Source organism: Cetorhinus maximus, chromosome 1, assembly GCF_964194155.1.
Source record: "Cetorhinus maximus chromosome 1, sCetMax3.hap1.1, whole genome shotgun sequence".
NCBI lineage: Eukaryota > Metazoa > Chordata > Chondrichthyes > Lamniformes > Cetorhinidae > Cetorhinus > Cetorhinus maximus.
In genome coordinates this window covers 62,424,574-62,447,437 of record NC_135879.1, presented here as the reverse complement: position 1 = coordinate 62,447,437, position 22,864 = coordinate 62,424,574, and the positions used below count along the sequence as shown (strand labels likewise).

At 41.5% G+C, this 22,864-nt stretch overlaps 1 protein-coding gene across 1 annotated transcript in view; it reads left to right on the top strand.

The window, feature by feature from the left end:
• lrba (LPS-responsive vesicle trafficking, beach and anchor containing) overlaps positions 1-22,864 on the top strand; it is a 913,498-nt gene that overhangs the window by 408,594 nt on the left and 482,040 nt on the right. The window contains exon 36 of the mRNA XM_078541260.1: positions 22,172-22,338. Within this exon, the coding sequence (XP_078397386.1) occupies positions 22,172-22,338 (167 nt within the window). The remainder of the gene's footprint in view (positions 1-22,171; positions 22,339-22,864) is intronic.

Sequence of the window (22,864 nt, the reverse complement as noted above, 5' to 3'; positions counted from 1 at the left end):
TTCTCCCTGTGTCTGCTCCGGTTTTCTCCCATCATGCAAAGACATGCTGGCTCGGTGGATTGGCTACGGTTAAATTTCCCTTTAGTGTGTGGTCCTGTGCGTGTGAGTGTGTGTGCGCGCCCTGTGATGGACTGGCATCCATGGTATACCCCGCCCAGCGCCCATTGCCTGATAGGATAGGCTCTGACTCCCTGCAACCCTGAATTGGATAAAGTGGTTCTGGAAAAGTGAGTGAGTTATACTGCTAGCCAGTGGTGAGAGCTGGACAAACAGACTAACCACTACACTAATACACTTGACACATTTCATTTACCGGAGACAGCCAATGTGATAACGACCATATAATGTGTTTGGTCAGGTTGATTGAGGGATAAACATGCCTCTTCTTAATTATTGACATTGAAGCCTAACCTTTTTTTGTCTCTTGCAACCATAAGACGTAGGAGCAGACGTAGGCCATTCAGCCCATCGAGTCTGCGCTGCCATTCTTTGAGATCATGGCTGATCTGATAATCCACAACTCCACTTTCCTGCCTTTTCCCCATATACCTTGATTCCCTTACTGATTAAAATTCTGTCTATCTCAGCCTTGAAATATACTTAATGATCCAGCCTCTACAACCTCCTGCGGTAAAGGATTCCACAGATTGATTACCCTCTGAGAGAAGAAGTTCCCCTTCATCTCTGTTTTAAATGGGTGACCCCTCACTCTGAGATTATGCCCTCTGGTCCTAGACACTCCCACAAGGGGAAACAACCTCTCAAGCCCCCTAAGAATCTTATATGTTTCAATATACTAAACTCCAATGAGCACAGGCCCACTCAACCTCTTCTCATAAGAAAATCCCTCCATCCCTGTGATCAACCTAGTGAACCTTCTCTGAACTGCCTCCAATGCTAGTATATCTTTCCTTAGATAAGAGGACCAAAACTGTTCACAGTATTCTAGGTGTGGTCTAACTAGTGCCTTGTATAGTTTTAGCAAGACTTCCCTATACTGCATTCCCTTTGAAATAAAGGCCAACATTCCATTTACCTTACCTATTACCTGCTGAACTTGTATGCTAGCTTTTAGTGAATCATGTACAGGGACCCCCAAATCCCTCTGTGCTGCAGCTTTCTTCAGTCTTTCTCCATTTAAATAATATTCAGCTCCTCTATTCTTCCTGCCAAAGTGCATAACCTCACATTTTCCCACATTATATTCCATTTGCCATGTTTTTGCCCACTCACTTAACCTGTCTATATCCCTTTGCTGACTCCTTGTGTCATCTCACCACTTGCCTTCCCACCTATTTTTGTGTCATCCCAAACTTGGCGATAGTACATTAATTTCCCTTATCCAAGTCATTAATATATATTTTAAATAATTGTGGCCCCAGCACTGACCCCTGTGGCACTCCACTAGTTGCAGGTTGCCATCCTTAAAATGACCCCCCCCCCCCACTCCCCATATCCCAACTCTCTGTCTTCTATTAGTCAGCCAGACCTCCATGCATGCTAATATACTACCCTAACATCTAGGGCTCTTATGAAGTAGCCTTATGTGTGGTACCTTATCGAACACCTTTTGGAAATCCAAATATATGACATCCACTGGTTCCTCTTTATCTATCCTGCTTGCTACCTCCTCATAGAATTCTGATATATTTGTCAGGCATGATTTCCCCTTTATGAAGCCATGCTGACTCTGCTTGATTATATTATGCATTTCTAAATGCTCTGCCACTACATCCTTTGTAATAGACTCTAACATTTTCCCAATGACAGATGTTAAGCTAACTGGCCGATGGTTACCTGTTTTTTGTCTCCCTCCCTTTTTGACTAAGGGCAATTTTCCAATGCTCTAGGAATTTAAGGATTTTTGAAAGATTACTACTAGTGCATCCACTATCTCTGCAGCTGTTTCCTTTAATATCCTAGGATGCAACCCATCAGGTCCAGATGACCTATCAGCCTTTAGCCCCATTAGTTTCCTTAGTACTTTTTCTCTAGTGATAGTTATTGTATTTATTCTCCCCCCCCCCCCCCCCACCTTTTGCCCCATGATTATTTAGTATTTTTGGAATGTTATTAGTGCCTTCGACTGTGAAGACTGATGCAAAGTATTTACTCAACTCCTTTGCCATTTCCTGGTTTCTCATTATTATTTCCCCAGCCTCAATCTCTAAGGGGCCTATATTGTCTTTGGCCTCTCTCTTCCTTTTTATATATTTAAAAAAGCTCTTACTGTCCATTTTTATAGTACTTGCTAATTTACCCTCAAAGTTTATTTTCTTTCTCTTTATTTTTTTTGGTCATCTTCTGTTGGTTTTTAAAACTTTCCCAAACCTCTGGTTTACCACTAATCTTTGCCACATTGCATGTTTTTTCTTTGATATTATCCTTAACTTCCTGGGTTAAGCATGGTTCTTTTATCCCTTTCCTACAATCCTTCTTCCTCATTGGGATATACCTTTGTTGCGAGTCATGAACTATTTTCTTAAACGTCTGCCATTGTTCATCAACTGTCTTTTCTGCTAAACTCCTTTCCCAGTCCACCCCAGCCAACTCTGCCCTCATTCCTTTGTAATTACCCTTATTTAAGTTTAGCACAGTTGTTTCCGAACTAAATTTCTCACTTCTCAATGAATGCTAAATTCCACCATGTTTTGTTTCCTAGAGGATCTTTAACTCTGAGATCATTTATTAAACATTTTAACTAACATTGTAAATTCCCTTGGTCCTCAGAATTAATTACTGTATCTCACATTTTAGTATTGTCTGCAAATTTGAACACCCTTAATCCTATAACCAATTCATTTATGTACATAATGAAAAGATGTTAAGAACAGAACTGTGAGACAATGCAACTTATTTGCAATTAATCTGAGAGAAAAATCCCTACATTCTGCTTTGTCCTTTCCAACAAGCATTAATTAAATTAGCCAACCTTTCCCTAATTCCACCCCACTTACTCTTCTCCAGATATATGTTGGGTACCATGTCAAAGGCTTTCATGTGCACCACATGGACTAAATTTCTTTTCCCGACCATATTTGTTTCACCCTCCAAGAAGCCTTTGGTCTGTGAAGCACAATTTCCTTTCCAAAAACCATGTTGGATACTTCTGGTGATTTTTTTCTTCATCTCGATATTTAGTAATTACGTCTTTACTTGAAGATTCCAGTATTTTCTCGGCTGCAAATGTAATTTTTTAGGCTTGTAATTACTAACGTTAGCTCTATTGCCCTGTTTGAAATGGGCAAAACATTGGTCACTCTTAAGCCCTCTTGCACACATCAACATGGTTTAACCAGCTCTTATTTTAAGATTATGCCCCTTTGTCCTGGACTCTTCCATCAAAGGAATTAATTATCTTGCTCACTATTCTACCAAACACATCCATCATGTTAAACACCTCAATTAGATCATCTACCTCTTAACCTTTGGAATCGGTCAGCCTGTTTCTATCTAGACCATGTTGTTGAAGTGTTATTAATTTGAGTACAAAGATTCATTGATTTGTTGAGATTTTTTTCCAACTGCAGACTAGTTTGTGCAAGATAATGCAGTGTTTTGCTATTATTGTATTAGCAATCTTTAAGGAAAGCAATTGATGAGCAACAAATCATAATGCTGCACTTGGACTTAAAAGAAGGATATTGGTGGGCTAGCGGTCAAACTGATGATAACCCAACAAATTAGTGATGGGCACTGATTTTAATACAGCTAAGATTAGATACTTTACTACTCAACTATTTTATGAGGGAAATAGGGAAGCACACAAATATCCCAGTAGGTTATGGCATGGTGTAAGTTATTTTGCACCAAATGCTGGTGTGTGCCTTAGATGTATTATTATTGTGGTGCAATTTTTCAGGAAATTATGGTCACTGTTAAGAATGGTGAGTGATTTGCAGAAAGAAGAGCTTGTTATGGATTTTATAAACTTTAGATCAGTGAAAAGAGATCCTTGTGTTTATATTGTGTGATGATACTTATGAAGAAAAATGTGTGCACTTCATATACATCAGACTAGATTTACAGTCAGTGGCTGCTATGTTCAGCAGACTTGATGGCCATTTTGCCTACAGGATTTTCCAAATAACACTGAGGTGAATTACTTTTTTCAGGGTCTTCGTTAAGGGAGGATGACGTACCAGTTTAATTGTGAGAACTCCTTTCAAATAGTACCATGGAATCTTTAATACCTACCTGAACAACAGCAGTATTCAAATAGCAACATCAACCTGAAAAGTTGACCAAAGGCTTTTTGGAGTTGTATTCAGACAAAGATTTGGATGCCAATCCAAAGAAGGGAAAATTGGGTGGGGGTGACCAAAACTTTTGCAAAGATATGGTTTTAAGGATGTGAAGAAACTTGGGGACAGACTCGAGTGCTCAGGTCTGCATAATTGAAGGCATAGCCATAAATAGTGCGACCAGGCAAGAGAGGAAATGTACAAGAGGCCTGATTCATGGAATGCTGAGATCGGAGAGGCTGAAGGTTGCACAGGTACAGAGTGGCGAGCCCATTGTCTTTAGTTTCTTCTGTCTACGGAAGACGATGGACATGCAGCAAATCCATTGGCAATGGGATAGTTTCCTATGGTATACTTTTGCTGGTGGCTGAAGCGACCAATCGGTGAGAGGCATGTTCTGTCACAAGTGTCGCATATGAAGTGGTTATCAGGTGCCGTTGTGGATTTTGCAGCATTGGCGCCAGTTGCCAAGCTGCTTTAGCCACTGATTGTCATGTTGTTGCATGATGGCCCATAGGTACTGTCACTATTTCCCTCTGTTTTTGAGTCGTGTCTGCCATGTGTGAAAATCGCTGTTTAGGGCCTTCATGTCGCACTTGCAAGCACCTTGAAGCAGAGCTTTGGACGTCCTGCTGGTCGTCTAGCTCTGGCTACCTTGCCTCACAGGATATCCTTGAGAATAAGCCCGTCTTCTATCTAGCGAATGTCACCTCTGCTTGACGAGTGCTAGCATACTTGTAAGATTTGCCTTTGAGAGGACTCTCGCATTCATGATTTTGTTCTTCCATGAAATACTGAAAATGCACCGCAGACATTGAAGATGAAGATTGTTGAGCTTCTGTTCTTGATGGCTGTAAGTCATCCATGCTTCACAAGGTGCTGAGAACACAGGCCTAATGCACTTGCATCTTGGCCCTAAGAGTCAGCTTGTTGTTTTTGCACATTTCATTAGTCGGCCAAAGATGGTAACTACTTTTCCTATGTCTGTGTTGAGTTTTGCATCAAGTCAGATTGTCTGTCACCCTGGAACCAAGGTAGAAAAATTTGCTAAGCACTTCAAAAGGCGCATTGCTTAATGTGATCTAGGATGGAGATGTGACACCCTGTCACTTTATAGTAAGGGAGAACAAATTACAAGCACGGTAGAGACAATTAATGACACTTTGTAGCTGAGTTTCCATGTGAGCAACTAGCGCCCCATCATCAGCATAGTGCAGTTCTCTGATCAAGATTTGTTGTATTTGTCCTCACTTTCAGTTTCCCTCTGACCTAGTATGCAGGTAAACTCCTTCCATATCTGCAGGGATGGCAAAGATCTGGAGCATGGAGAAGAAAATACCAAAGTGGGGGTTAAGACACAGCCCTGTTTCACTCTATTTTTCACTGTGAAACTGTCGGAAGCGGTGCTGTCACACTGTACATTACAGTGCATATTGTCACAAAAGGAGCAATGAAACTAAGGAGCTTTGATGGACAGCCAATTTGCTGCAAAATTTTGTAGAGTCCTGATATACTGATGGTGTTGAATGCTTTTGTCAGATCTATGAAAACAAGGTGGAGAGGTATGCCCCGTTCCCTACACTTCTCTCGTAGCTGTGATATGGAGAAGATCAAGTTCACTGTAGATCTGCCAGCACAGAAACTGCACTGTACTTCTGGATACACTGTCTGCAGTGGAGTCTTTTCAGCATGACCCTAGCAAAAGCCTTCCCAGTGACACTGAGGAGTGAGATGACCCTGCAGTTTTTCTCCTCTGTCCCCTTTGTTTTTGTATAATATGCTGATTTTTGTATTGCACATGTCCTGTGGAATGGACCTTGCCCCCCCCCCCCCCCGGCCAGAGGAGTAGGCACAAATGTGTGGCAATAAATGGGTCTTCCTCTGCTTAAGCAGATTGGCTGGAATTCCATCCTTGCTGGATTCCTCTCAACTTGCTAAGAAATCAATGATCTTTTCAAGTTCAAGTAATATTGGTTCTGCAATTAATTTAACTATGACAGGAAGCTGTGGGAAAGCATCAAGCGCAGACTAGGAAATGTCCATCTCACGGGAGTACAGCTCACAATAGTGCACAACCCAGTGGGACATCTATTTGCTCCTGTTGGCGAGTAGTTCACCATCTGTTGATTTCCAAGGCAAACTTTAGTAATGGTCGGACCAAGCGTCCTCTTGATCCCATCATACATAGCATGTAGATTTCCATTGTCACAGGATGTGGATTTCTTGACATAGATTGATTCATTGTTTACTTGCACAGTGTCTTTGTCTTTTGCACAACTGGTTTGTCTCCTTTCAAGTCATGCAGTGTTTTAGCTGTTGGGTTTATCTTGTGTGTCAAGTAGGCTTTGTATTTTAGCTTCACTGACAGATGTCATCTCTGCTGAGTGCATCTCAACCAGTCTTCATTGTGGGTTCTGCCTTTACCACAGCTGAAGTTGTCATAGACAATTGAACTCAGCAACTTCCAGGCTTCATTAATATTAACATTGGCATTTCCTGGTAAACAGGTAGCAATTGCTTGAGTGCCAATGTGAACTGATATTAGACATAAGATGTCGCCACGAGGGCTGAGGAACAGCGAGAGCTAAGTTAGTAGGGAGAGCCAAGGAGTAGCAAGAGCCGGGGCTGGAGCACAGTAACCCAGGACCGCAGGCCTGATGCATCGATAGCCAGGCTGTGTGCAGCTGCAAGCTTGCAGATATTGTTTGATGGGTAAAGCTTAAAATGAGATGCAGGGTGTGTGTGTGTGAGGAGCTGGACTGTGGCATGCCCTCCAGGCTTCAAAATACATGTGAGTGGAGGACTAATTCACCTCCAAAAGCCCCCAAAAAGCCTGGGAAAATTCCATGACGGGAGCGACTGATGAGAGAAAGTTTGCCCCTGTATGTGGAAGTGAGACTATCAGCAGCAAATGCGGGAGTGAAACAGCCTTGTGATTCGAGGAGCAACGAGCAATGGGTGTTGGGGGGGGTTGTAAATGGTGGCGTATTAGCCTAAGGACCAGAGTGGCGGTGATGAAGGAGGCTGTGGGGAGGAAAGGCTGCATTGGGCCGAGGCTGTGTGGAGGAGAGGATGTGAAGGGTTCTTTCAACAAAGGAATATTCTGTTAATTGGGAGCCTCTCATGGGGAGATGGTGGTGTTCGTGGTAATATCACTGGACTAGTAATCCAGAGACCCAGGCTTATGCTCTGGAGACATGGGTTCAAACCCCACTATGGTAGGTGGTTGAATTTAAAATCAAATTAATAAAAAATCTGGAATTGAAAGCTAGTCTTAGTAATGGTGACCATGAAACTATCATTGATTGTCATAAAATAACGCATCTGGTTCACTAATGTCCTTTAGGGAAGGAAATCCACCATCCTTATCTGGTCTGGCCCACATATGACTTCAGATCCACAGTGATGCAGTTGACTCTTAACTGCCTTCTGAATTGACCTAACAAGCCACTCAGTTAATTTGGGGATGGGCAACAAATGCTGGCCAGTGACACCCACATCCTATATAAGAATAAAGAAAAAAAAGGAAAACTTGAAGTCACTGAGGTAATGAATTCCTTGAAAATGAATGTGGACTCTCTAGCTTAAGGCTGCATAAGTTCAGGAGCTACTATATGGGGAAAATGTAGTGGATGCTATTGTGATGCATACTGTTAATTGGATAATTTAATGCAGAACAGTTTTATTTCATAAAGATTTATATTAGATGTGTTATCACATCTCAAAGGTGCAGTGGTTGTGTTAGAGATAAACATGCAACATTTTGCATATGCTAAGATCCCAAACAGTAATGAATGACTTGCATTTTTATAGTTCTATTTATGATCTTAGGACATCCCAAATGGTTTACAATCAATGAAATGCATTGTTAATGTCGTCACTGTTGTAAATAATCAATTAATTTAGGGGAGTCAAGGATCAGGGAGCATAATCTAAAAAATAGAACCAGACCTTTCAGGAGTGAAATTCGGAAATGTTTCTACACACAAAGGGTGGTAGAAGTTTGGAACTCTCTTCAACAAACAGCAATTGATGCTAGATCAATATCAATGCTAGATCAATTGTTAAATTTAGACCTGAGAAGATCTGAGATGCAGTAAAAAGGGTAGTAACTGCATGGTTAACATCTTCCAGCTTTGTGCATAAGCAATGAAAGCACATTAGCTGTGACCTCACCAGTCTGTGGAAGGCATGTTTAGGGTGATGGCCTTTTGTGTAAAGAAGTATGTCAGTTGTTCTGGGGAAAAAACTGTTAATAACTTATGGCTGTTGTTTTCTTGTGCCAGTTTAAATACCAGGAAATTAATGCTTTCTTTATGTGTTGTGGCTTTAAGTTTAATGGATGGGTGATGATTATTGAGGATATTTAGGAATTCTTCTATTCTGCTTCTGTGAGATTCACAATACCAATACAATTCACAATACAATGTCAACACAAACATAGAAAGTTACATGACTGCACCACCTTATAAAGGAGTTAATGAGAATGAAAAAGACACTCTTGAAAAAGGTAGCCCCTGAAAATCACAAAGTAGCCCTCGAGTAAATCTCAAGAAGAGCCTTCTATGGCAGGGAATTTTGACCCCTGGGGCCCTCTACTCTGGTGGAGGATTGTTTCTGGTGGTTGGCTCATAGCAAATCCTGGCCTGGTTTCCAGGAAGAAGGTTGGCTGGCTGCCTAGTGCAGGCTTGGGGTGAGGAGAAGCCTAAGAACTGGCGGAGGGTGGGGTGAGGAGAAGCCTAAGAACTGGCGGAGGGAGGGTGGGACAATTACTACAATGTAAAGTGTTTGAGTACAGGTACTTCAGTTCAGTGCTGAGGCTGGGTTCTGTTGATTGTTGCGGGCTGGGTTGGTGGGAAGGGTGTCGATATGGCCTTGCCCACCTGGGTATGAGATTCTCGGTTGGATCAGACTTGAGGTGGGTGAAACTGCAGAGCAATGAGGCAATGGCCTGCATCCTACTGGGCACTGCCTTGAACAGAAACATCAAGAGAGCTAAAAGCTAAGGAAGTAAACCTGGCGCAAAATCTGGAGTGGAGTCCCATTAAGTGGCTGTTGATTTCTTCACGCAAACAACTTCAAGCAATTCCTGCAAACGATTAGGCTCTGGAGGTATAGGCTTTCATCTTTCCTCTGAATGTTACGATGTTGATGGTGGGGGATGGGGTGGTGTTGGTGGATTTCAGATGCTCGGCAAGTCTGCACCTCCTAAAATTATGTCTAGGCTATGCAACAAACTAATGGAGAGGTCACTTCATCCTTACTCTCATCAGTGAGGAAACAAACAAAGGAGGCAGAAATCTACAGGTTTTAAGTCCAGCTCACTGATGCCACGGGCTGTCTATGTTGGGATGGATCATTATGCCCGACTAGTCAGTTATCTCCTTCCTTAAGCTCGGCAGTTCCATGCCAGTAAGTTACTGATAGTGTCTGCTTTTCTGTCTGGATACAGGAGGCTAAGGTATTTTTATCTCAATGAGCAGTTGGAAAGTGAGTACCCAACACCCAAAAAGGAGAAATTTTCTAGTTTGTAAGTTGGAATGTCAGGGTTATGTGCTATGGCATGACCAGTGATCCACATTCTACAGCAAGTGTGTGCGAGGTGGCGCTGATTGAACGTTAGCTACACAAGTTTGATGTTGACATTGCTGTTCCACAGGAAACCAGATTAACTGACATAGGGTCTATACGCAAGGCTCACTATACCTTCATTGGCATGGCAAGGATGCAGAAAATCACAGTGAACATGGTTTGGCGAGCATTTGGAGGAATTAAAACATATCAGAATTTTAAATTTGCTAGCATTCCCGCAATGTCTCCAGTGCTGATCACCAGTATAGAGAGGATGGATGAGTGGGATTTGGTGCATGATGGGATAAACTGATGGAGGATAGAAGAATTGACATTTGCCAGGAGCACATTTGCATTGTTGAGCGTGGTGGTGATAAAGATACTAGTGCGAGTTTTGGCAGCAGATGGGCTGAACTAGGAATGAGATGGATGATGTTTATGAAATTCTTCACAATGAAGAGGATAAGGGGTTGAAAGCTCAGCTTGTGGTTGAATAGGGTGCCAAGGTTGTGAGCAGTGAGGTAGCGATAGTGGCTGTGGCTGAAATTAGTGGCAAGGGTACTAAGTTTGTGACTAGACCAAAATGATGCTATTAGTTTCTTAGCATTTATTTGGAGGACATTGCAGCTCCCTGAAGACTGGATATCAAACATGTAGTCTGACGGTGCAGAGGCACAAGATCTATTGGGGCAAGTAGATGGGGCTCCTGTTTGTTTTCTAGAACATGGTACCTTCCCTCATTGCACTTGTGTGTCAGCCTAGTTTGGTGCTTGATCGTACAATCTCCTTAGTTTGAGACAGGGATGCTTGGAACTGACCAAGCTGACAAATGGTTAGGTTTGAAAGTCATATATTGAAGTCATATTCAATGAATTCTGGGAGACAATGGGTCTAATACTGTTGAGCAATTTTTAAAATTATTCATTCATGGGATGTGGGTGTCGCTGGCGAGGCCAGCATTTATTGCCCATCCCTAATTGCCCTTGAGAAGGCGGTGGTGAGCTGCTTTCTTGAACTGCTGCAGTCCCTGTGATGTAGGTACACCCACAGTACTGTTAAGGAGAGAATTCCAGGATTTTGACCCAGCGATAGTGAAGGAACGGTGATATATTTCCTAGTCAGGATGGTGTGTGACTTGGAGGGGAACTTCCAGGTGATGGCATTCCCATGCATCTACTGCCCTTGCCCTTTTAGATGGTAGTGGTCGTGGGTTTGGAAGGTGCTGTCTAAGGAGCTTTGGTGAGTTGCTGCAGTACATCTTGTAGATGGTACACACTGCTGCCACTGTGCATCAGTGGTGGAGGGAGTGAAGGTTTGTGGATGGGCTGCTTTGTCCTGGATGGTGTCAAGCTTCTTGAATGTTGTTGGAGTTACCTGTTGCAGGCTTCCTAGCCTCTGACCTGCTCTTGTAGCCACAGTATTTATATGGCTAGTTCAATTTCTAGTCCATTGTAACCCCCAAGGATGTTTGTAGTGGGGATTCAGCAATGGCCATGCCATTGATTGTCAAGGGACGATGGTTAGATTCTCTCTTGTCCGAGATGGTCATTGCCTGGCACTTGTGTGGCATGAATGTTACTTGCCACTTGTCAGCACAAGCCTGGGTATTGTCCAGGTCTTGTTGCATTTGGACATGGACCGCTTCAGTATATGAGGAGCCACGAATGATGCTGAATATTATGCAATAATCAGCGAACATCCCCACTTTGTGACCTTATGATGGAAGGAAGGTCATTGATGAAACAACTTAAGATAGTTTGGCCAAGGACAAAACAAAGCTACATTTAAAATATTCGCCTCAGTTTTTAAACTTTCATACTACATAATTTCAGGCTGCTGGATGTATATTCCTGAGGATTATCTTGTATTTGGACAAACAAAGTTTACACAATAATAGAATCCATATTTCTTTGCATGACTGCTTTACAGTGAATGGAAATGGTACTCAAGGTGTGCGAAAGCTGCTCAGGTTCACAAGGTGTGCATTTCAGCTTCATAATTTGGCTGTTATTTATGCAAGCAGCATAGAGAAAAAAACCAAATGGCAGTAATTGTAGAATGGTTTGCTTCCAACTATATGTCTAGAGGTCTAAGGGAAGGAAACCTTGCATTGAATTTTGATATCTCTGTTGGAAGTTTACTAGATTCAATTATTTGCAGAATGTTTCCCAAAGAAGTAGTGTTTGTACTCTGTAGAAAAACACTTCCTATCGAACTGGTGATGGAGTTGCATTGGTGACACCAGTGTCAAATCTAGGGTAATTATTTTAAAGCTCAAACTGCTTCATCCATCTTGCCTTGAATTAGGAAACAAAGAATGGTACTTATTGCAGCTTCTATTTTAAATCAGTTTATCTGTATTAGAGATAAATTTATAAGTTCAGGTTTTATACAAACTATTATTTTTAAAGCCTTGTATTTTCACATCACAGGCAGTCCTCTAAAACCAAGACGACAAATGCTGTTTGAGTACTCTACCTACGTTAACCTTGATGGCTATTATCATGCTATAACTGTTTCATTGGATTATACTTTCCATACTGAAGCAAATCAGTACTTCAAAACAAGAGATGACAAAGGCATCACTTGAACATGACTGTCAGACTTTGTCATTGGATGACTTTAGTTCACTATTGTATTCTTAAGCTTTAATTTTTATATGCCATCTCCTGGAGGTTTTAAGAATTTCTCATGTTATTTCTTTTTTGTTAAACAGAACTAATGTTAAATTTGAGATAGGGGAGTTCCAGTCCAAAAATCTATAAACTGTAGGATTGAATCGCTTTTTACCCTCGTGAAGCTTATTAGATGTGTATCTGCATCAGTAGCAAGGGAGCCCATTGTGAGAGTTTTCTCTCGCAAATAACATCCTTTGGGACCATTGAAACTTGAGAAAATTAGAACCAAATTAGAGGATGTAGCTGGCATACTTCAAAGCTTTTTGTCAGGCCTGTTACATCGGATCAAAGTTCAGTAGAAGCTGTCAATGTGGCCTAAAGTGAGTCAAGTAGCATAGCACAGCATATTTGTAATACTATGCTAGTGCAGGTACATGGTTCCCCATTACATTTACCATTTACCACAATGCAAGTCCATCCTGCCATTTACAAAGTGCTGTTTGATTTCCTTTTTATCACTTGTTTTAGGTCAAACTTCTCTTTAATATTCTTTAAAGAGACAGAGATTGATAAAAGAGAAAGAGTAACTTGCTAACATGATTTATATCTATGGATTATATGTCAGACTTGAAAAGTTAATGGGTAAATTGTGGAGGAGGTTCCCAATTGTAAATAATAGGGCACTTTGTAAGACATCTACTGTACACTTTATTTCATCTGCTTGTTTTCTCTCTCTATTTTGCACCCTTATCATATTTCCTGAATGCACTTCTGCTGCATATGTAGGTGAAAAACATTGATCAGCTCTTGAAAAGTGTACATTCAGAAAAGGAAACATAATTAAATAAATTTAATTTCCAGATCTCTCAAGCTCGTAAAACTGTTGCAGCAATGTGAAGGTGGTACCACCATATATTTATACAGCATGCAATCTGCCGTTTTGGTCCACCTTCCAATTACACACCAGCAAGAATAATTTTACAGAATTTTATCTGAGTGAATGCTTTTACAAGAGAATAATCACATTTCTAACACAACACTCCAAACACATATTTAATGCAAAAATGTATGTGTAATGTAAAAGAGTAAATATCTGAGTGTAAAAAATAACATTCAACATTTCTTTGAAGTGCAACATTGTTTCTCTATAATGCTTAACATCTTAAATTAAGCACATTTACATGGTTTGTTATTTTTTGTGCAAAGTTGCAAAACCCTTCGTGCAAGGGTTGAACTTTTTGTTTGGTAATTCTCACATGAACAGATCTATTCCAAGCATTCTAAAAGTTTAAAATCAGACTCAATACAAAAAATAAGTTTACAAAGCTTAGTGAAATGTTTGTCTCATTATGCATTGCTCACCTAATTGACACTGTGTAGTTGGTGCAATCCCATGCCCCATCTCCTCAAAAAATGTCACTTGTGGAAAGGGAATAGTGATTCTTTAAATATTTATGTTTTAATGCTGAATGCATTAAGTGGGCATGTTTTTGGCTGTTTGTAACTCATTATGAATTTTTTTCATAAGTGACTAAGTGTAATCATGAACTTAAATTTCGGATTTTCATGTGATTTAGGCACAAAAATGGGCTTGGTAGTCGTTTGGGCACTGCAAATGCAGTTTGGGAACAAAATGCATCTGATGCATGTATGCACACTTTTGTTGCAAGTCACTATATTGGTGAAGGTATTAGCTTGCATACAACAAAGGTCCATCAGAAGTATACAGAGCAGGCAGGTCATGATGTCAATGTGTGCATTGCCCATTTGATGCCAGTGCTGCTTTTTTGGAACTTGACACTTCAGCCAGCACTGACTCTTCATATGGCTAAGCATTATCAGCAGGAAGTACGCTCACCTCCACTAGTGCTAATTAAAGGGATCACCAGCTACTTAATGGTTAGCTGCTGATTGTAGCAATTAGTACAGTCTTACAAGTGTTTGGTGCTTTTCATTGTTGTTTCAAGTTACAAAAGTCTGGTGTGGCAAGCGCTGAAGGGCCTTTCCCTGACTTTAAGGCTTCTACACAAACCACTAGTCAGTCTTCCCCATGGAGTAAGAGATAACTGAAATTGAACGATGGTGTATCTTCTTCATCATCAATCTCTTGTTCCCCCACAACCTGGTCTGGCTGTGCTTCTTGGGTATGTGAAGGGAGAAAGACACAGGGTGAGGCTATTGTATGGTGTTGGGGTGGGGCATAGAGGCATATAAAGATAAGAGGTGCATTGTGAAATGATGGTGAGGAGGATTCAGTTTGAGGATGCTGTCATCTTCAATTGATTCAGCTTTGCCACTAGCCACAGGCTTAGCAGTTGCATTTCCAATAAATGTAGCAATGTCGCCTCTATTAGAGTATGCGGGCAAACCTGTCTCTTTCTGGTTAGTTCCTGTTACTTTCAGTTTGCATCACCTTCTCCTGCTGGATAGAGGAAAGTGTGCGTCAGTGAGTGTCATGCAATCTGTAGAAGTACAATTTCAGATCCGCTGCTGATGTGTGATGCCAATGAACAGTGTGGTTACCACTGGCTATAGGTAGCATGCTGTTTGCAACCCAACCATTGGGTGAATGTTAATCATGAATTGTGATTCCTGTGCCTGTTTTCAGGGGCTATCCAATTAACCTACCCCTAATTTTTAATAACCAATTAATAACTTTCCATGTCAATAAACATTTAACCTGTTATTGCCTGGGAGAAATATGTAAGCTTTGCTTTTCTCTCCATAGGATCATCTATGGAGTGATAGCTGGTGATTTCTTGTATTGACACAGACCTGCCCTGGACATGTCTCAGAGGATGAAAGTGTACACTGTCAGAAAAATATAGTGATAAGAATTTTTCTGATTATCATCACCCATGAACATACGAACAAGGAGCAGGAGTAGGCCATTCAGTCTCTTGAGCTTGCTCCGCCACTTAATAAGATCATGACTGATCTGATAGTAACCTCAAACCTGCACCCCGATAACCTATCAATCCCTTGCTTACCAAGAATCTTTCCACCTCTGCCTTTAAAATATTCAAAGACTCTGCTTCCACCACCTTTTCAGGAAGAGTGTTCCAAAGACTCTCAGCCCTCTGAAAAAAATTCACCTCATCTCTGTTATAAATGGGTGACCCCTTATATTAAAACAGTGACCTCTATTTCTAGATTCTCCCACATGAGGAAACATCGTCTCCACGTCCACCCTGTCAAGACCCCTCAGGAGCTAATATGTTTCAATCAAGTCACCTTCTACTCTTCTAAACTCCAGCGGATACAAGCCTAGTCTGTCCAACCTTTCTTCATCAGCCAACCCACCCATTCCAGGTGTTAGCCTAGTAAACCTTCTCTGAACTGCTTCCAACGCATTTACATCTATCCTTAAATAAGGTGACCCATACTGTACACAGTACTCCAGATGTGGTCTCACTGGTGCCCTGTACAACTGAAGCATAACTGTCCTACTTTTGTATTGAATTCCCCTCGCAATAAATGATAACATTCTATTAGCTTTCCTAATTACTTGCTATACCTGCATACCAGCCTTTTGTGATTCATACACTAGGACACCTAGATCCCCCTGCACCTCAGAGCTCTGCAATCTCTCACCATTTATATGTGTTTCTTTTTTATTCTTCCTGCCAAAATGGACAATTTCACATTTTTGTACTCCATTTGCCAGACCTTTGTCCACTCATTTAACTTGTATATCTTTTTGTAGCCTCCTTTTTACAACTCACTTTCCTAACTACCTTTGTTTCATCAGCAAATTAGGAACCATTCCATCATCCAAGTCATTTATATAAATTGTAAGCAGTTGAGGTCCTAGCACTGATCCCTGTGGCACACCACTCCTTATATCTTCCCAACCTGAAAAAGATCCATTTATGCCTAAATCTGCTTCCTGTTAGCCAGTCAATCTTCTATCCATGCCAATATGTTACCCCCTATACCATGAGCTTTTATTTTCCACAATAACCTTTGATATGGCACTTTATCAAATGCCTTCTGGAAAGCTAAGTACTGTACATCCACTGGCTCCCCTTTATCCACAGCACATGTTACTTCCTCAAAGAACTCCAATAAGTTGTGTAAAGAACATCTCTTTTTATTTCTGTTGGAGTGTGGATTAAAATTGCAATAGCTGCAGTTTGAAGGACATGTCTACTGGAGCAGTGTGAGGGATATATATACAATGTTGCTGTCCTGGAACAGTGTGTACCATGAAAGACAGGATAGAGCCGAGGGGGAGTCTGGTCTAATGGAGAACTGCCTGGCAACAACGTTTTAATTGGCTCCTGACCAGGTGACCAGGGTTCGTGTGAGAGCAGTGCAGCAGAATAGCTCCTAGCCTGAAAGGAAAAAGACCTAAAACCCCCCTCTCCTGTGTGCATAAGATTCCAGTACTACAATAATAGCTAGCTGGCTTTTTCTCCTCATATCTCTATAACCTGCTCTCTCTCTCTCTCTCTCTCTGAAAACCCCTGTCAAGAGGCCAATCACTGTTAGAAACATTGAAAGGCAAGTGCTCAACCAGTGAACTAAAGTCTGAAAGTGCTAGAAGACCACCTTGTGTCATCAACAAGGAACTGAAAGGAATTTGGAAGACATCGATCATAATCAACCCATCAAATCCTGTACTCCAGAATTGGTGCTATTCAACTGTTTTATCCCAACCTTAAAATCCATGTTTTTATGTGTTTAATGTGTCTTGTTTGTGTGTGTATTAGGATTTAAGAAGGGGTAGAGTTTAGGTTAAAGACAATTTGTTCAATGGACAGTTATTTACTTAAGTTTACAAACCTGGTGCTCATATTCTGTTAACTTAAGTTAAACAATTAGGTGGGTTGATCAAGCTTTTTCGCATTTGTCGTGGCTCGGGGAGCAGTGGGGCTTGATATTGCAGCGCACTATCCTCAGTGAGTTGTGACGGTTAGTTAAACACACTTTCCCTTTCACAAAACCATGTTGACTCTGCTTGATGACCTTGTGCTTATCCAAGTGCCCTACTATAACTTCTTTAATAATAGCTCCTAACATTTTCCCTATGACAGATGTTAAGCTAACTGGCCTGTATTTTCCTGCTTTCTGTCTCCCTCCCTTTTTAAATAGTGGAGTTACATTTGCTATTTCCAATCTAATGGGACCTTCCCCGAATCTAGGGAATTTTGGAAAATTAAAACTAATGCATCAATTGTCTCACCAGACACATCTTTTAAGACCCTTGGATGAAGTCCATCAGGACCCAGGCTCTTGTTAGCCCGCAGCTCCAACAATTTACTCAGCACCACTTCTCTGGTGATTGTAATTTTCCTGAGTTCCTCCCTCCCATTTCCTGGTTTGTAGCTGCTTCTGGGATGTTATTTGTATTCTCTATAGTGAAAACTGATGCAAAATACCTGTTCAATTCATCTGCCATCTCCTGACTTTCCATTGTCAATTCTCCAGACTTACTTTCTATAGGACCAACGCTCACTTTGTTAACTCTTCTCTTTTTTAAAATATTTATAAAAACTCTTACTATCTGCTTTTATATTTTTGGCTAGCTTTCTCTCATACCCTAATTTTTCCCCTCTTATTAGTCTTTTAGCCATTCTTTGCTATCCTTATATTCTGTCCAATCTTCTGACCTGCCACTTATCTTTGCACAACTATATGCTTTTCCTTTAAGTTTGATACTATCTTTAGCCTTTCTAGTTGACCACGGATGGTGTGTCCGTCCTTTGGACTTTTTCTTACTCGTTGGAATGTATCTATTCAGTGCATTCTGAAATATTCCCTTAAATATTAGTCACTGCACCTCTATTGACCTATCCCTTAACCTAATTTGCCAATTCACTTTAGGCAGCTCAGCTTTCATGCCCTCATAATAGTCCTTATTTAAGTTTAAAAACATAGTCTCGACCCACTCCTCTCTCCCTCAAACTGAATGTAAAATTCAATCATATTTGGTCGCTGCTACCTAGGGGCACAACACCAGGTCTAGTGTAGCCTGTTCTCTGGTTGGCTCCAGAACATGCTGTCCTAAGAAACTATCCCAGAAACATTCAATGTACCTCTCACCCAGGCTATCTTTGCCCATCTGACTATTCCAGTTTGTATGTAAATTAAAATCTCCCATGATTATCGCTGTGCCTTTCAGGCAAGCTCTCTTTATTTCTTCCTTTACCCTCCACCCTACGATGTGGTTACTATTAGGGGGCATGCACACAACTCCCACAAGTGACTTGCTGCCTTTACCATTTCTCATCTCTACCCAAGCCGTTTCCACATCCTGGTTTCCTGAACTTTGGTCATCCCTCTCTACTGTGCCAATACCATCATTAACTAACAGAGCCACCCCTCCACCTTTTCCTCACTTCCTGTCCTTCCTAAATATCCTGTAGCCTTCAATGTTCAGGTTCCAATCCATGTCCTCCTGCAGTCATGTCTCTGTAATGGCTATCAAATTGTAATTATTTATTTCTACGTGCGCCCTCAGTTCATGTTTTGTTTCGAATGCTACGTGCATTCAGATAGAGCTTTTAGTTTTATCCTTTTTTTATAACCTCTCGTTTCATCTATTGATTTACTGTTAGATTTGTACACTCTATACCTTCCTGTCACGGTCTGTTTTTCATTTCCCATAATACTTTTTTCTTTTGCCTTGTATCTGCTCTTTGATTTACCACATCTTCCCAAATTTGATCCCTTGCCCCCACTATTTAAAACCCTCTCTATTTCCTAGTTATGTGGCTCATAACACCGGTCCCAGCACAATTCATGTATAGACCGTCCCAACGGTACAGATCCCACTTTCCCCAGGACTGGTGCCAGTGCCCCATGAACCAGACCCCACTTCTCCTACATCAGTCTTTGAGCCATACAGCTATCTCCATAATCTGATTTGCCCTATGCCAATTTGCACATCGCTCAGGTGATAAACCAGAGATTATGACCTTTGAGGTTCTGCTTAATTTGGTGCCTAGGTGCTCATACTGACTATGCAGAACCACCTCCTTTGTCCTGCCTATGTTGTTAGTACCTACATGGACCACGACGACTGGATCCTCCCTCTCCCACTGCAAGTTCATCTCCAGCCCTGAGCTGATGTCCTGAAACCTAGCACTGGGCAGGCAGCACAGCTGTCTGGACTCATGCTCTTTGCTGCAGAGAATGGTGTCAATCCCTCTGACTATAGTAATCCTTACTACCACTACATTCCTTTTTGCTCCCCTCACTTTAATGGCTTCCTGTACCATGGTGTCATGGCCAGTTAGCTCATCTACCCTGCAGCCCCCATTCTCATCCAAACAAGCTGAAAAAACCTCAAATCTGTTGGACAATTGCAAGGGCTGAGACTTCTGCATTCCTGCCCTAAGTCTCCTTACCTGCCTCACTCCTAGTCGCACTTTCCTGTCCCTGACCACTGACCGAATCAGAAGACCCTGTCCTAAGAGGTGTGACTACCTGCTGGTTCATAGAATCCAGATATCTTTCCCCCTCCTTGATGCGTGGCAGTGTCTGTAGTTCAGCCTGCAGGTCATAAACTTTGAGCTGAAGCCACTCAAATGTCAAACACTTACTGCAGATGTGTTTGCCCTGTATCAAACAGGCATCCAGGAGCACCCACATGCTGCAGTTGTGACACATCACCTGTCCTGACATCCTTAATGTGATCTAATTAACTATTTAATTATTTTATTCAATCATGTATTTTTGTGTTTATATATTTTATTAACCTTACCACCAGTTGCTAGACTTTTTGAACCTTAGGAATAAAATAAACCTTCGTCACTTACCAGATACTCACCAAATAACTAGCTTCTTATCCTGTAGCAGAGTACAACCACTTGCTGAAAGCTGAGAAAGTTAGAAAGCAAAAGAGCACCTCTTTCCTTTCCTTCCCTAACTCCCAGCACTCTATTCTAAGTCACACTTCTTGCAGTAAACCTTACTTAAACTACCTCTTTCCACCTATGCCCACTTGGAACCAAATTCCTAAATATACTTGCTCATTCTCTGTCTCACTCAGGCCGAAGCTTCCCTTCGCTGATCGTGCGCCTCTTACTGATATGAATTAGCTAATATGAATTATGCATGTGTTGTATGTTGCAGACTCCAGAAAAAGAAAGATTTATCTTTAAAAATAGAGATTGGATCTTGGAGACTGGGAACTACAATTCCCAGTAGGCCTCAGCATTCTCCACCCATGCACCTGCCCTGTAAAGGCCGTACATGCGCGGATCGTTCCTTTTTGCGATCTTTGGCTTCTGCGCATGTGCTGGCCAGAGCACATGTGCTGTTGGGGCATATTCTCATTTTCAGGCCAGGAACCGGCAGTTTGATCTTATTCAACTTTTTAGATTTAAAGGGAGCCCTGTGCAGAAGGGAAAGAAAGACCCCAAAAGCGAAACAGCGCGAAACGGTGTCAGATGACTCAGAAGGAAAACACCATTACACAGTGAGGCACTGGAGAAGCTGAACACAAGAGTGGGAGCTGCAGAGAGCAGATTTCCTAGAAGAAAAGCAGAAAGTCCCAGAAACCGGGAGAGGGACAGAAGAAAGTCTCAGGAAGACACTGAAGTCAAGGGAAAAGAACAGGCATCTGAACTGGTCCTGTTCAGTGAAATTGAAAGTAAGAAGTAGAGGCTCCGAATTAAAGAGAGAAAGCTGCAGGAGCAGAATCAAGGCAAAATGGGCTTGTGAGAAACCATTGGACCCGAAGAGACAGCCTTAAGTTCGTGGCTCCTTACTATGGGCATGTGAAGCAGTAGTGTTCCGTTGGTATGGCTGAGTATATGAGTGTGTGCGTGGAAGGCGAAGCTTGAGTGCATGTGGCGAGTCAGGGGAGAGGAACATCGGAAGGAGAGTTCACAACCCTGGAGATGGACCCTTGTAGAAGGCGTCCGAGAGAAAGCATCATTTGCGAGAAGGTTCCGAAGTGAGTTCTTCAAGAGTAGAGATTGGAAACCCCTTGTGAAAGAACGGAGTTCAGTGAGATGGGTTGGCTCACAGTATGACAAGTGTCTGGAGGGAGTTGATGAGAGATCCATAGCATCTGGAAAACTCAGCAGGTCTGGCAGCATCGGCGGAGAAGAAATCAGTTAATGTTTCGAGCCTTCATGGCCCTTCGGCAGAACGGACCATGAAGGCTCAAAACGTTAACTGATTTCTTCTCCGCCGATGCTGCCAGACCTGCTGAGTTTTTCCAGGTAATTCTGTTTTTGTTTTGGATTTCCAGCATCCGCAGTAGCTTTTAGCTTTTTGTTTTTAACCATAGCATCTGTTTGGGGTGGCATCTGTCACTTGGTTTCAGAGTGTGGTGTGTCTGACCACAGGTCACCTATTGGTTTACATGGACTGTGCACGTATTGTGAACATTAGAGCACAAGATAACTTTTGTAACTTGTGTTATCCTTACAAATCTGTATATATCTGCAAAGGTATAGTTGTGGATGAAAGAGTATTGTAATATAGTTCATTGTTTCCTGTTTAATAAATATCTTATTCTATTGTTAAAAGTTTATCAGCTGACTCCTGTGGCTCTGTTCAGTAGCTACTCTCCACATTTCTGTACAAAGAATAAAAGTAAGGATCTACCAAGCTATGTTTCACCCTGGGATCTGACTTGTCCAGTAGTAACATCAGTGAACTAGATAACAACAATGTGACCCTATTCCCTACAGCCTTTCTGGCTTGAAGTGCCCGATTGTAAGAGTTATAAGGTTATAAGTAAAAGATACAATATTATTCCTGTTTTTTTCTCGATAGTCTCTGTGTGCCCAGTACTCAGCAGAAAGACGTGAAGAGGAAAAGATGTGTGATCACCTAATAAGAGCTGCAAAGTATCGAGATCATGTGACATCCACTCAGCTGATACAGAAGATTATCAACATATTGACAGACAAGCATGGTGCTTGGGGAAGCTCTTCGCTAAGGTAAATCCACTGGTTTAAACTTCTAGTTTGGTTCAGAATTGGGTTGCTCTGAGGATTTGCATGAGCTTGAGCTTCAGTGAGTATACCTTAGCACATCTTGAAATATAATGTTAGAAGTCATTGAACTTAAACATGGAGATTATAAGTATGTTTAGTCCATTGCTACACTCTTGATGGAGCTATTCAATTCAACGTGCTGATATATTACCTCAAGGTTTCATCGAATACACCAGATGTAATCGTACTGAGACCATGAAGGAAGGACAAATGCTTAAGTATTTATCAGGAAAGTACAATCATGATTTGCTCTATTCTAATGACTGTGATTACCTTACATGTATGTTAAAACATTGCACTGCATTTATATTAAATGTACTTTTTTTTAAGAGGTAAGTGCTTCACAGTGTAAGCATGCCATTAGCACAGATTGATTACTTGGCTAAGTATCCATAGTAATTGACTGTGGCCTGTGTCTTCATATAGATCATGTTGTCTCAAACTCATGGAGGTGATAGTGGATGCTCCC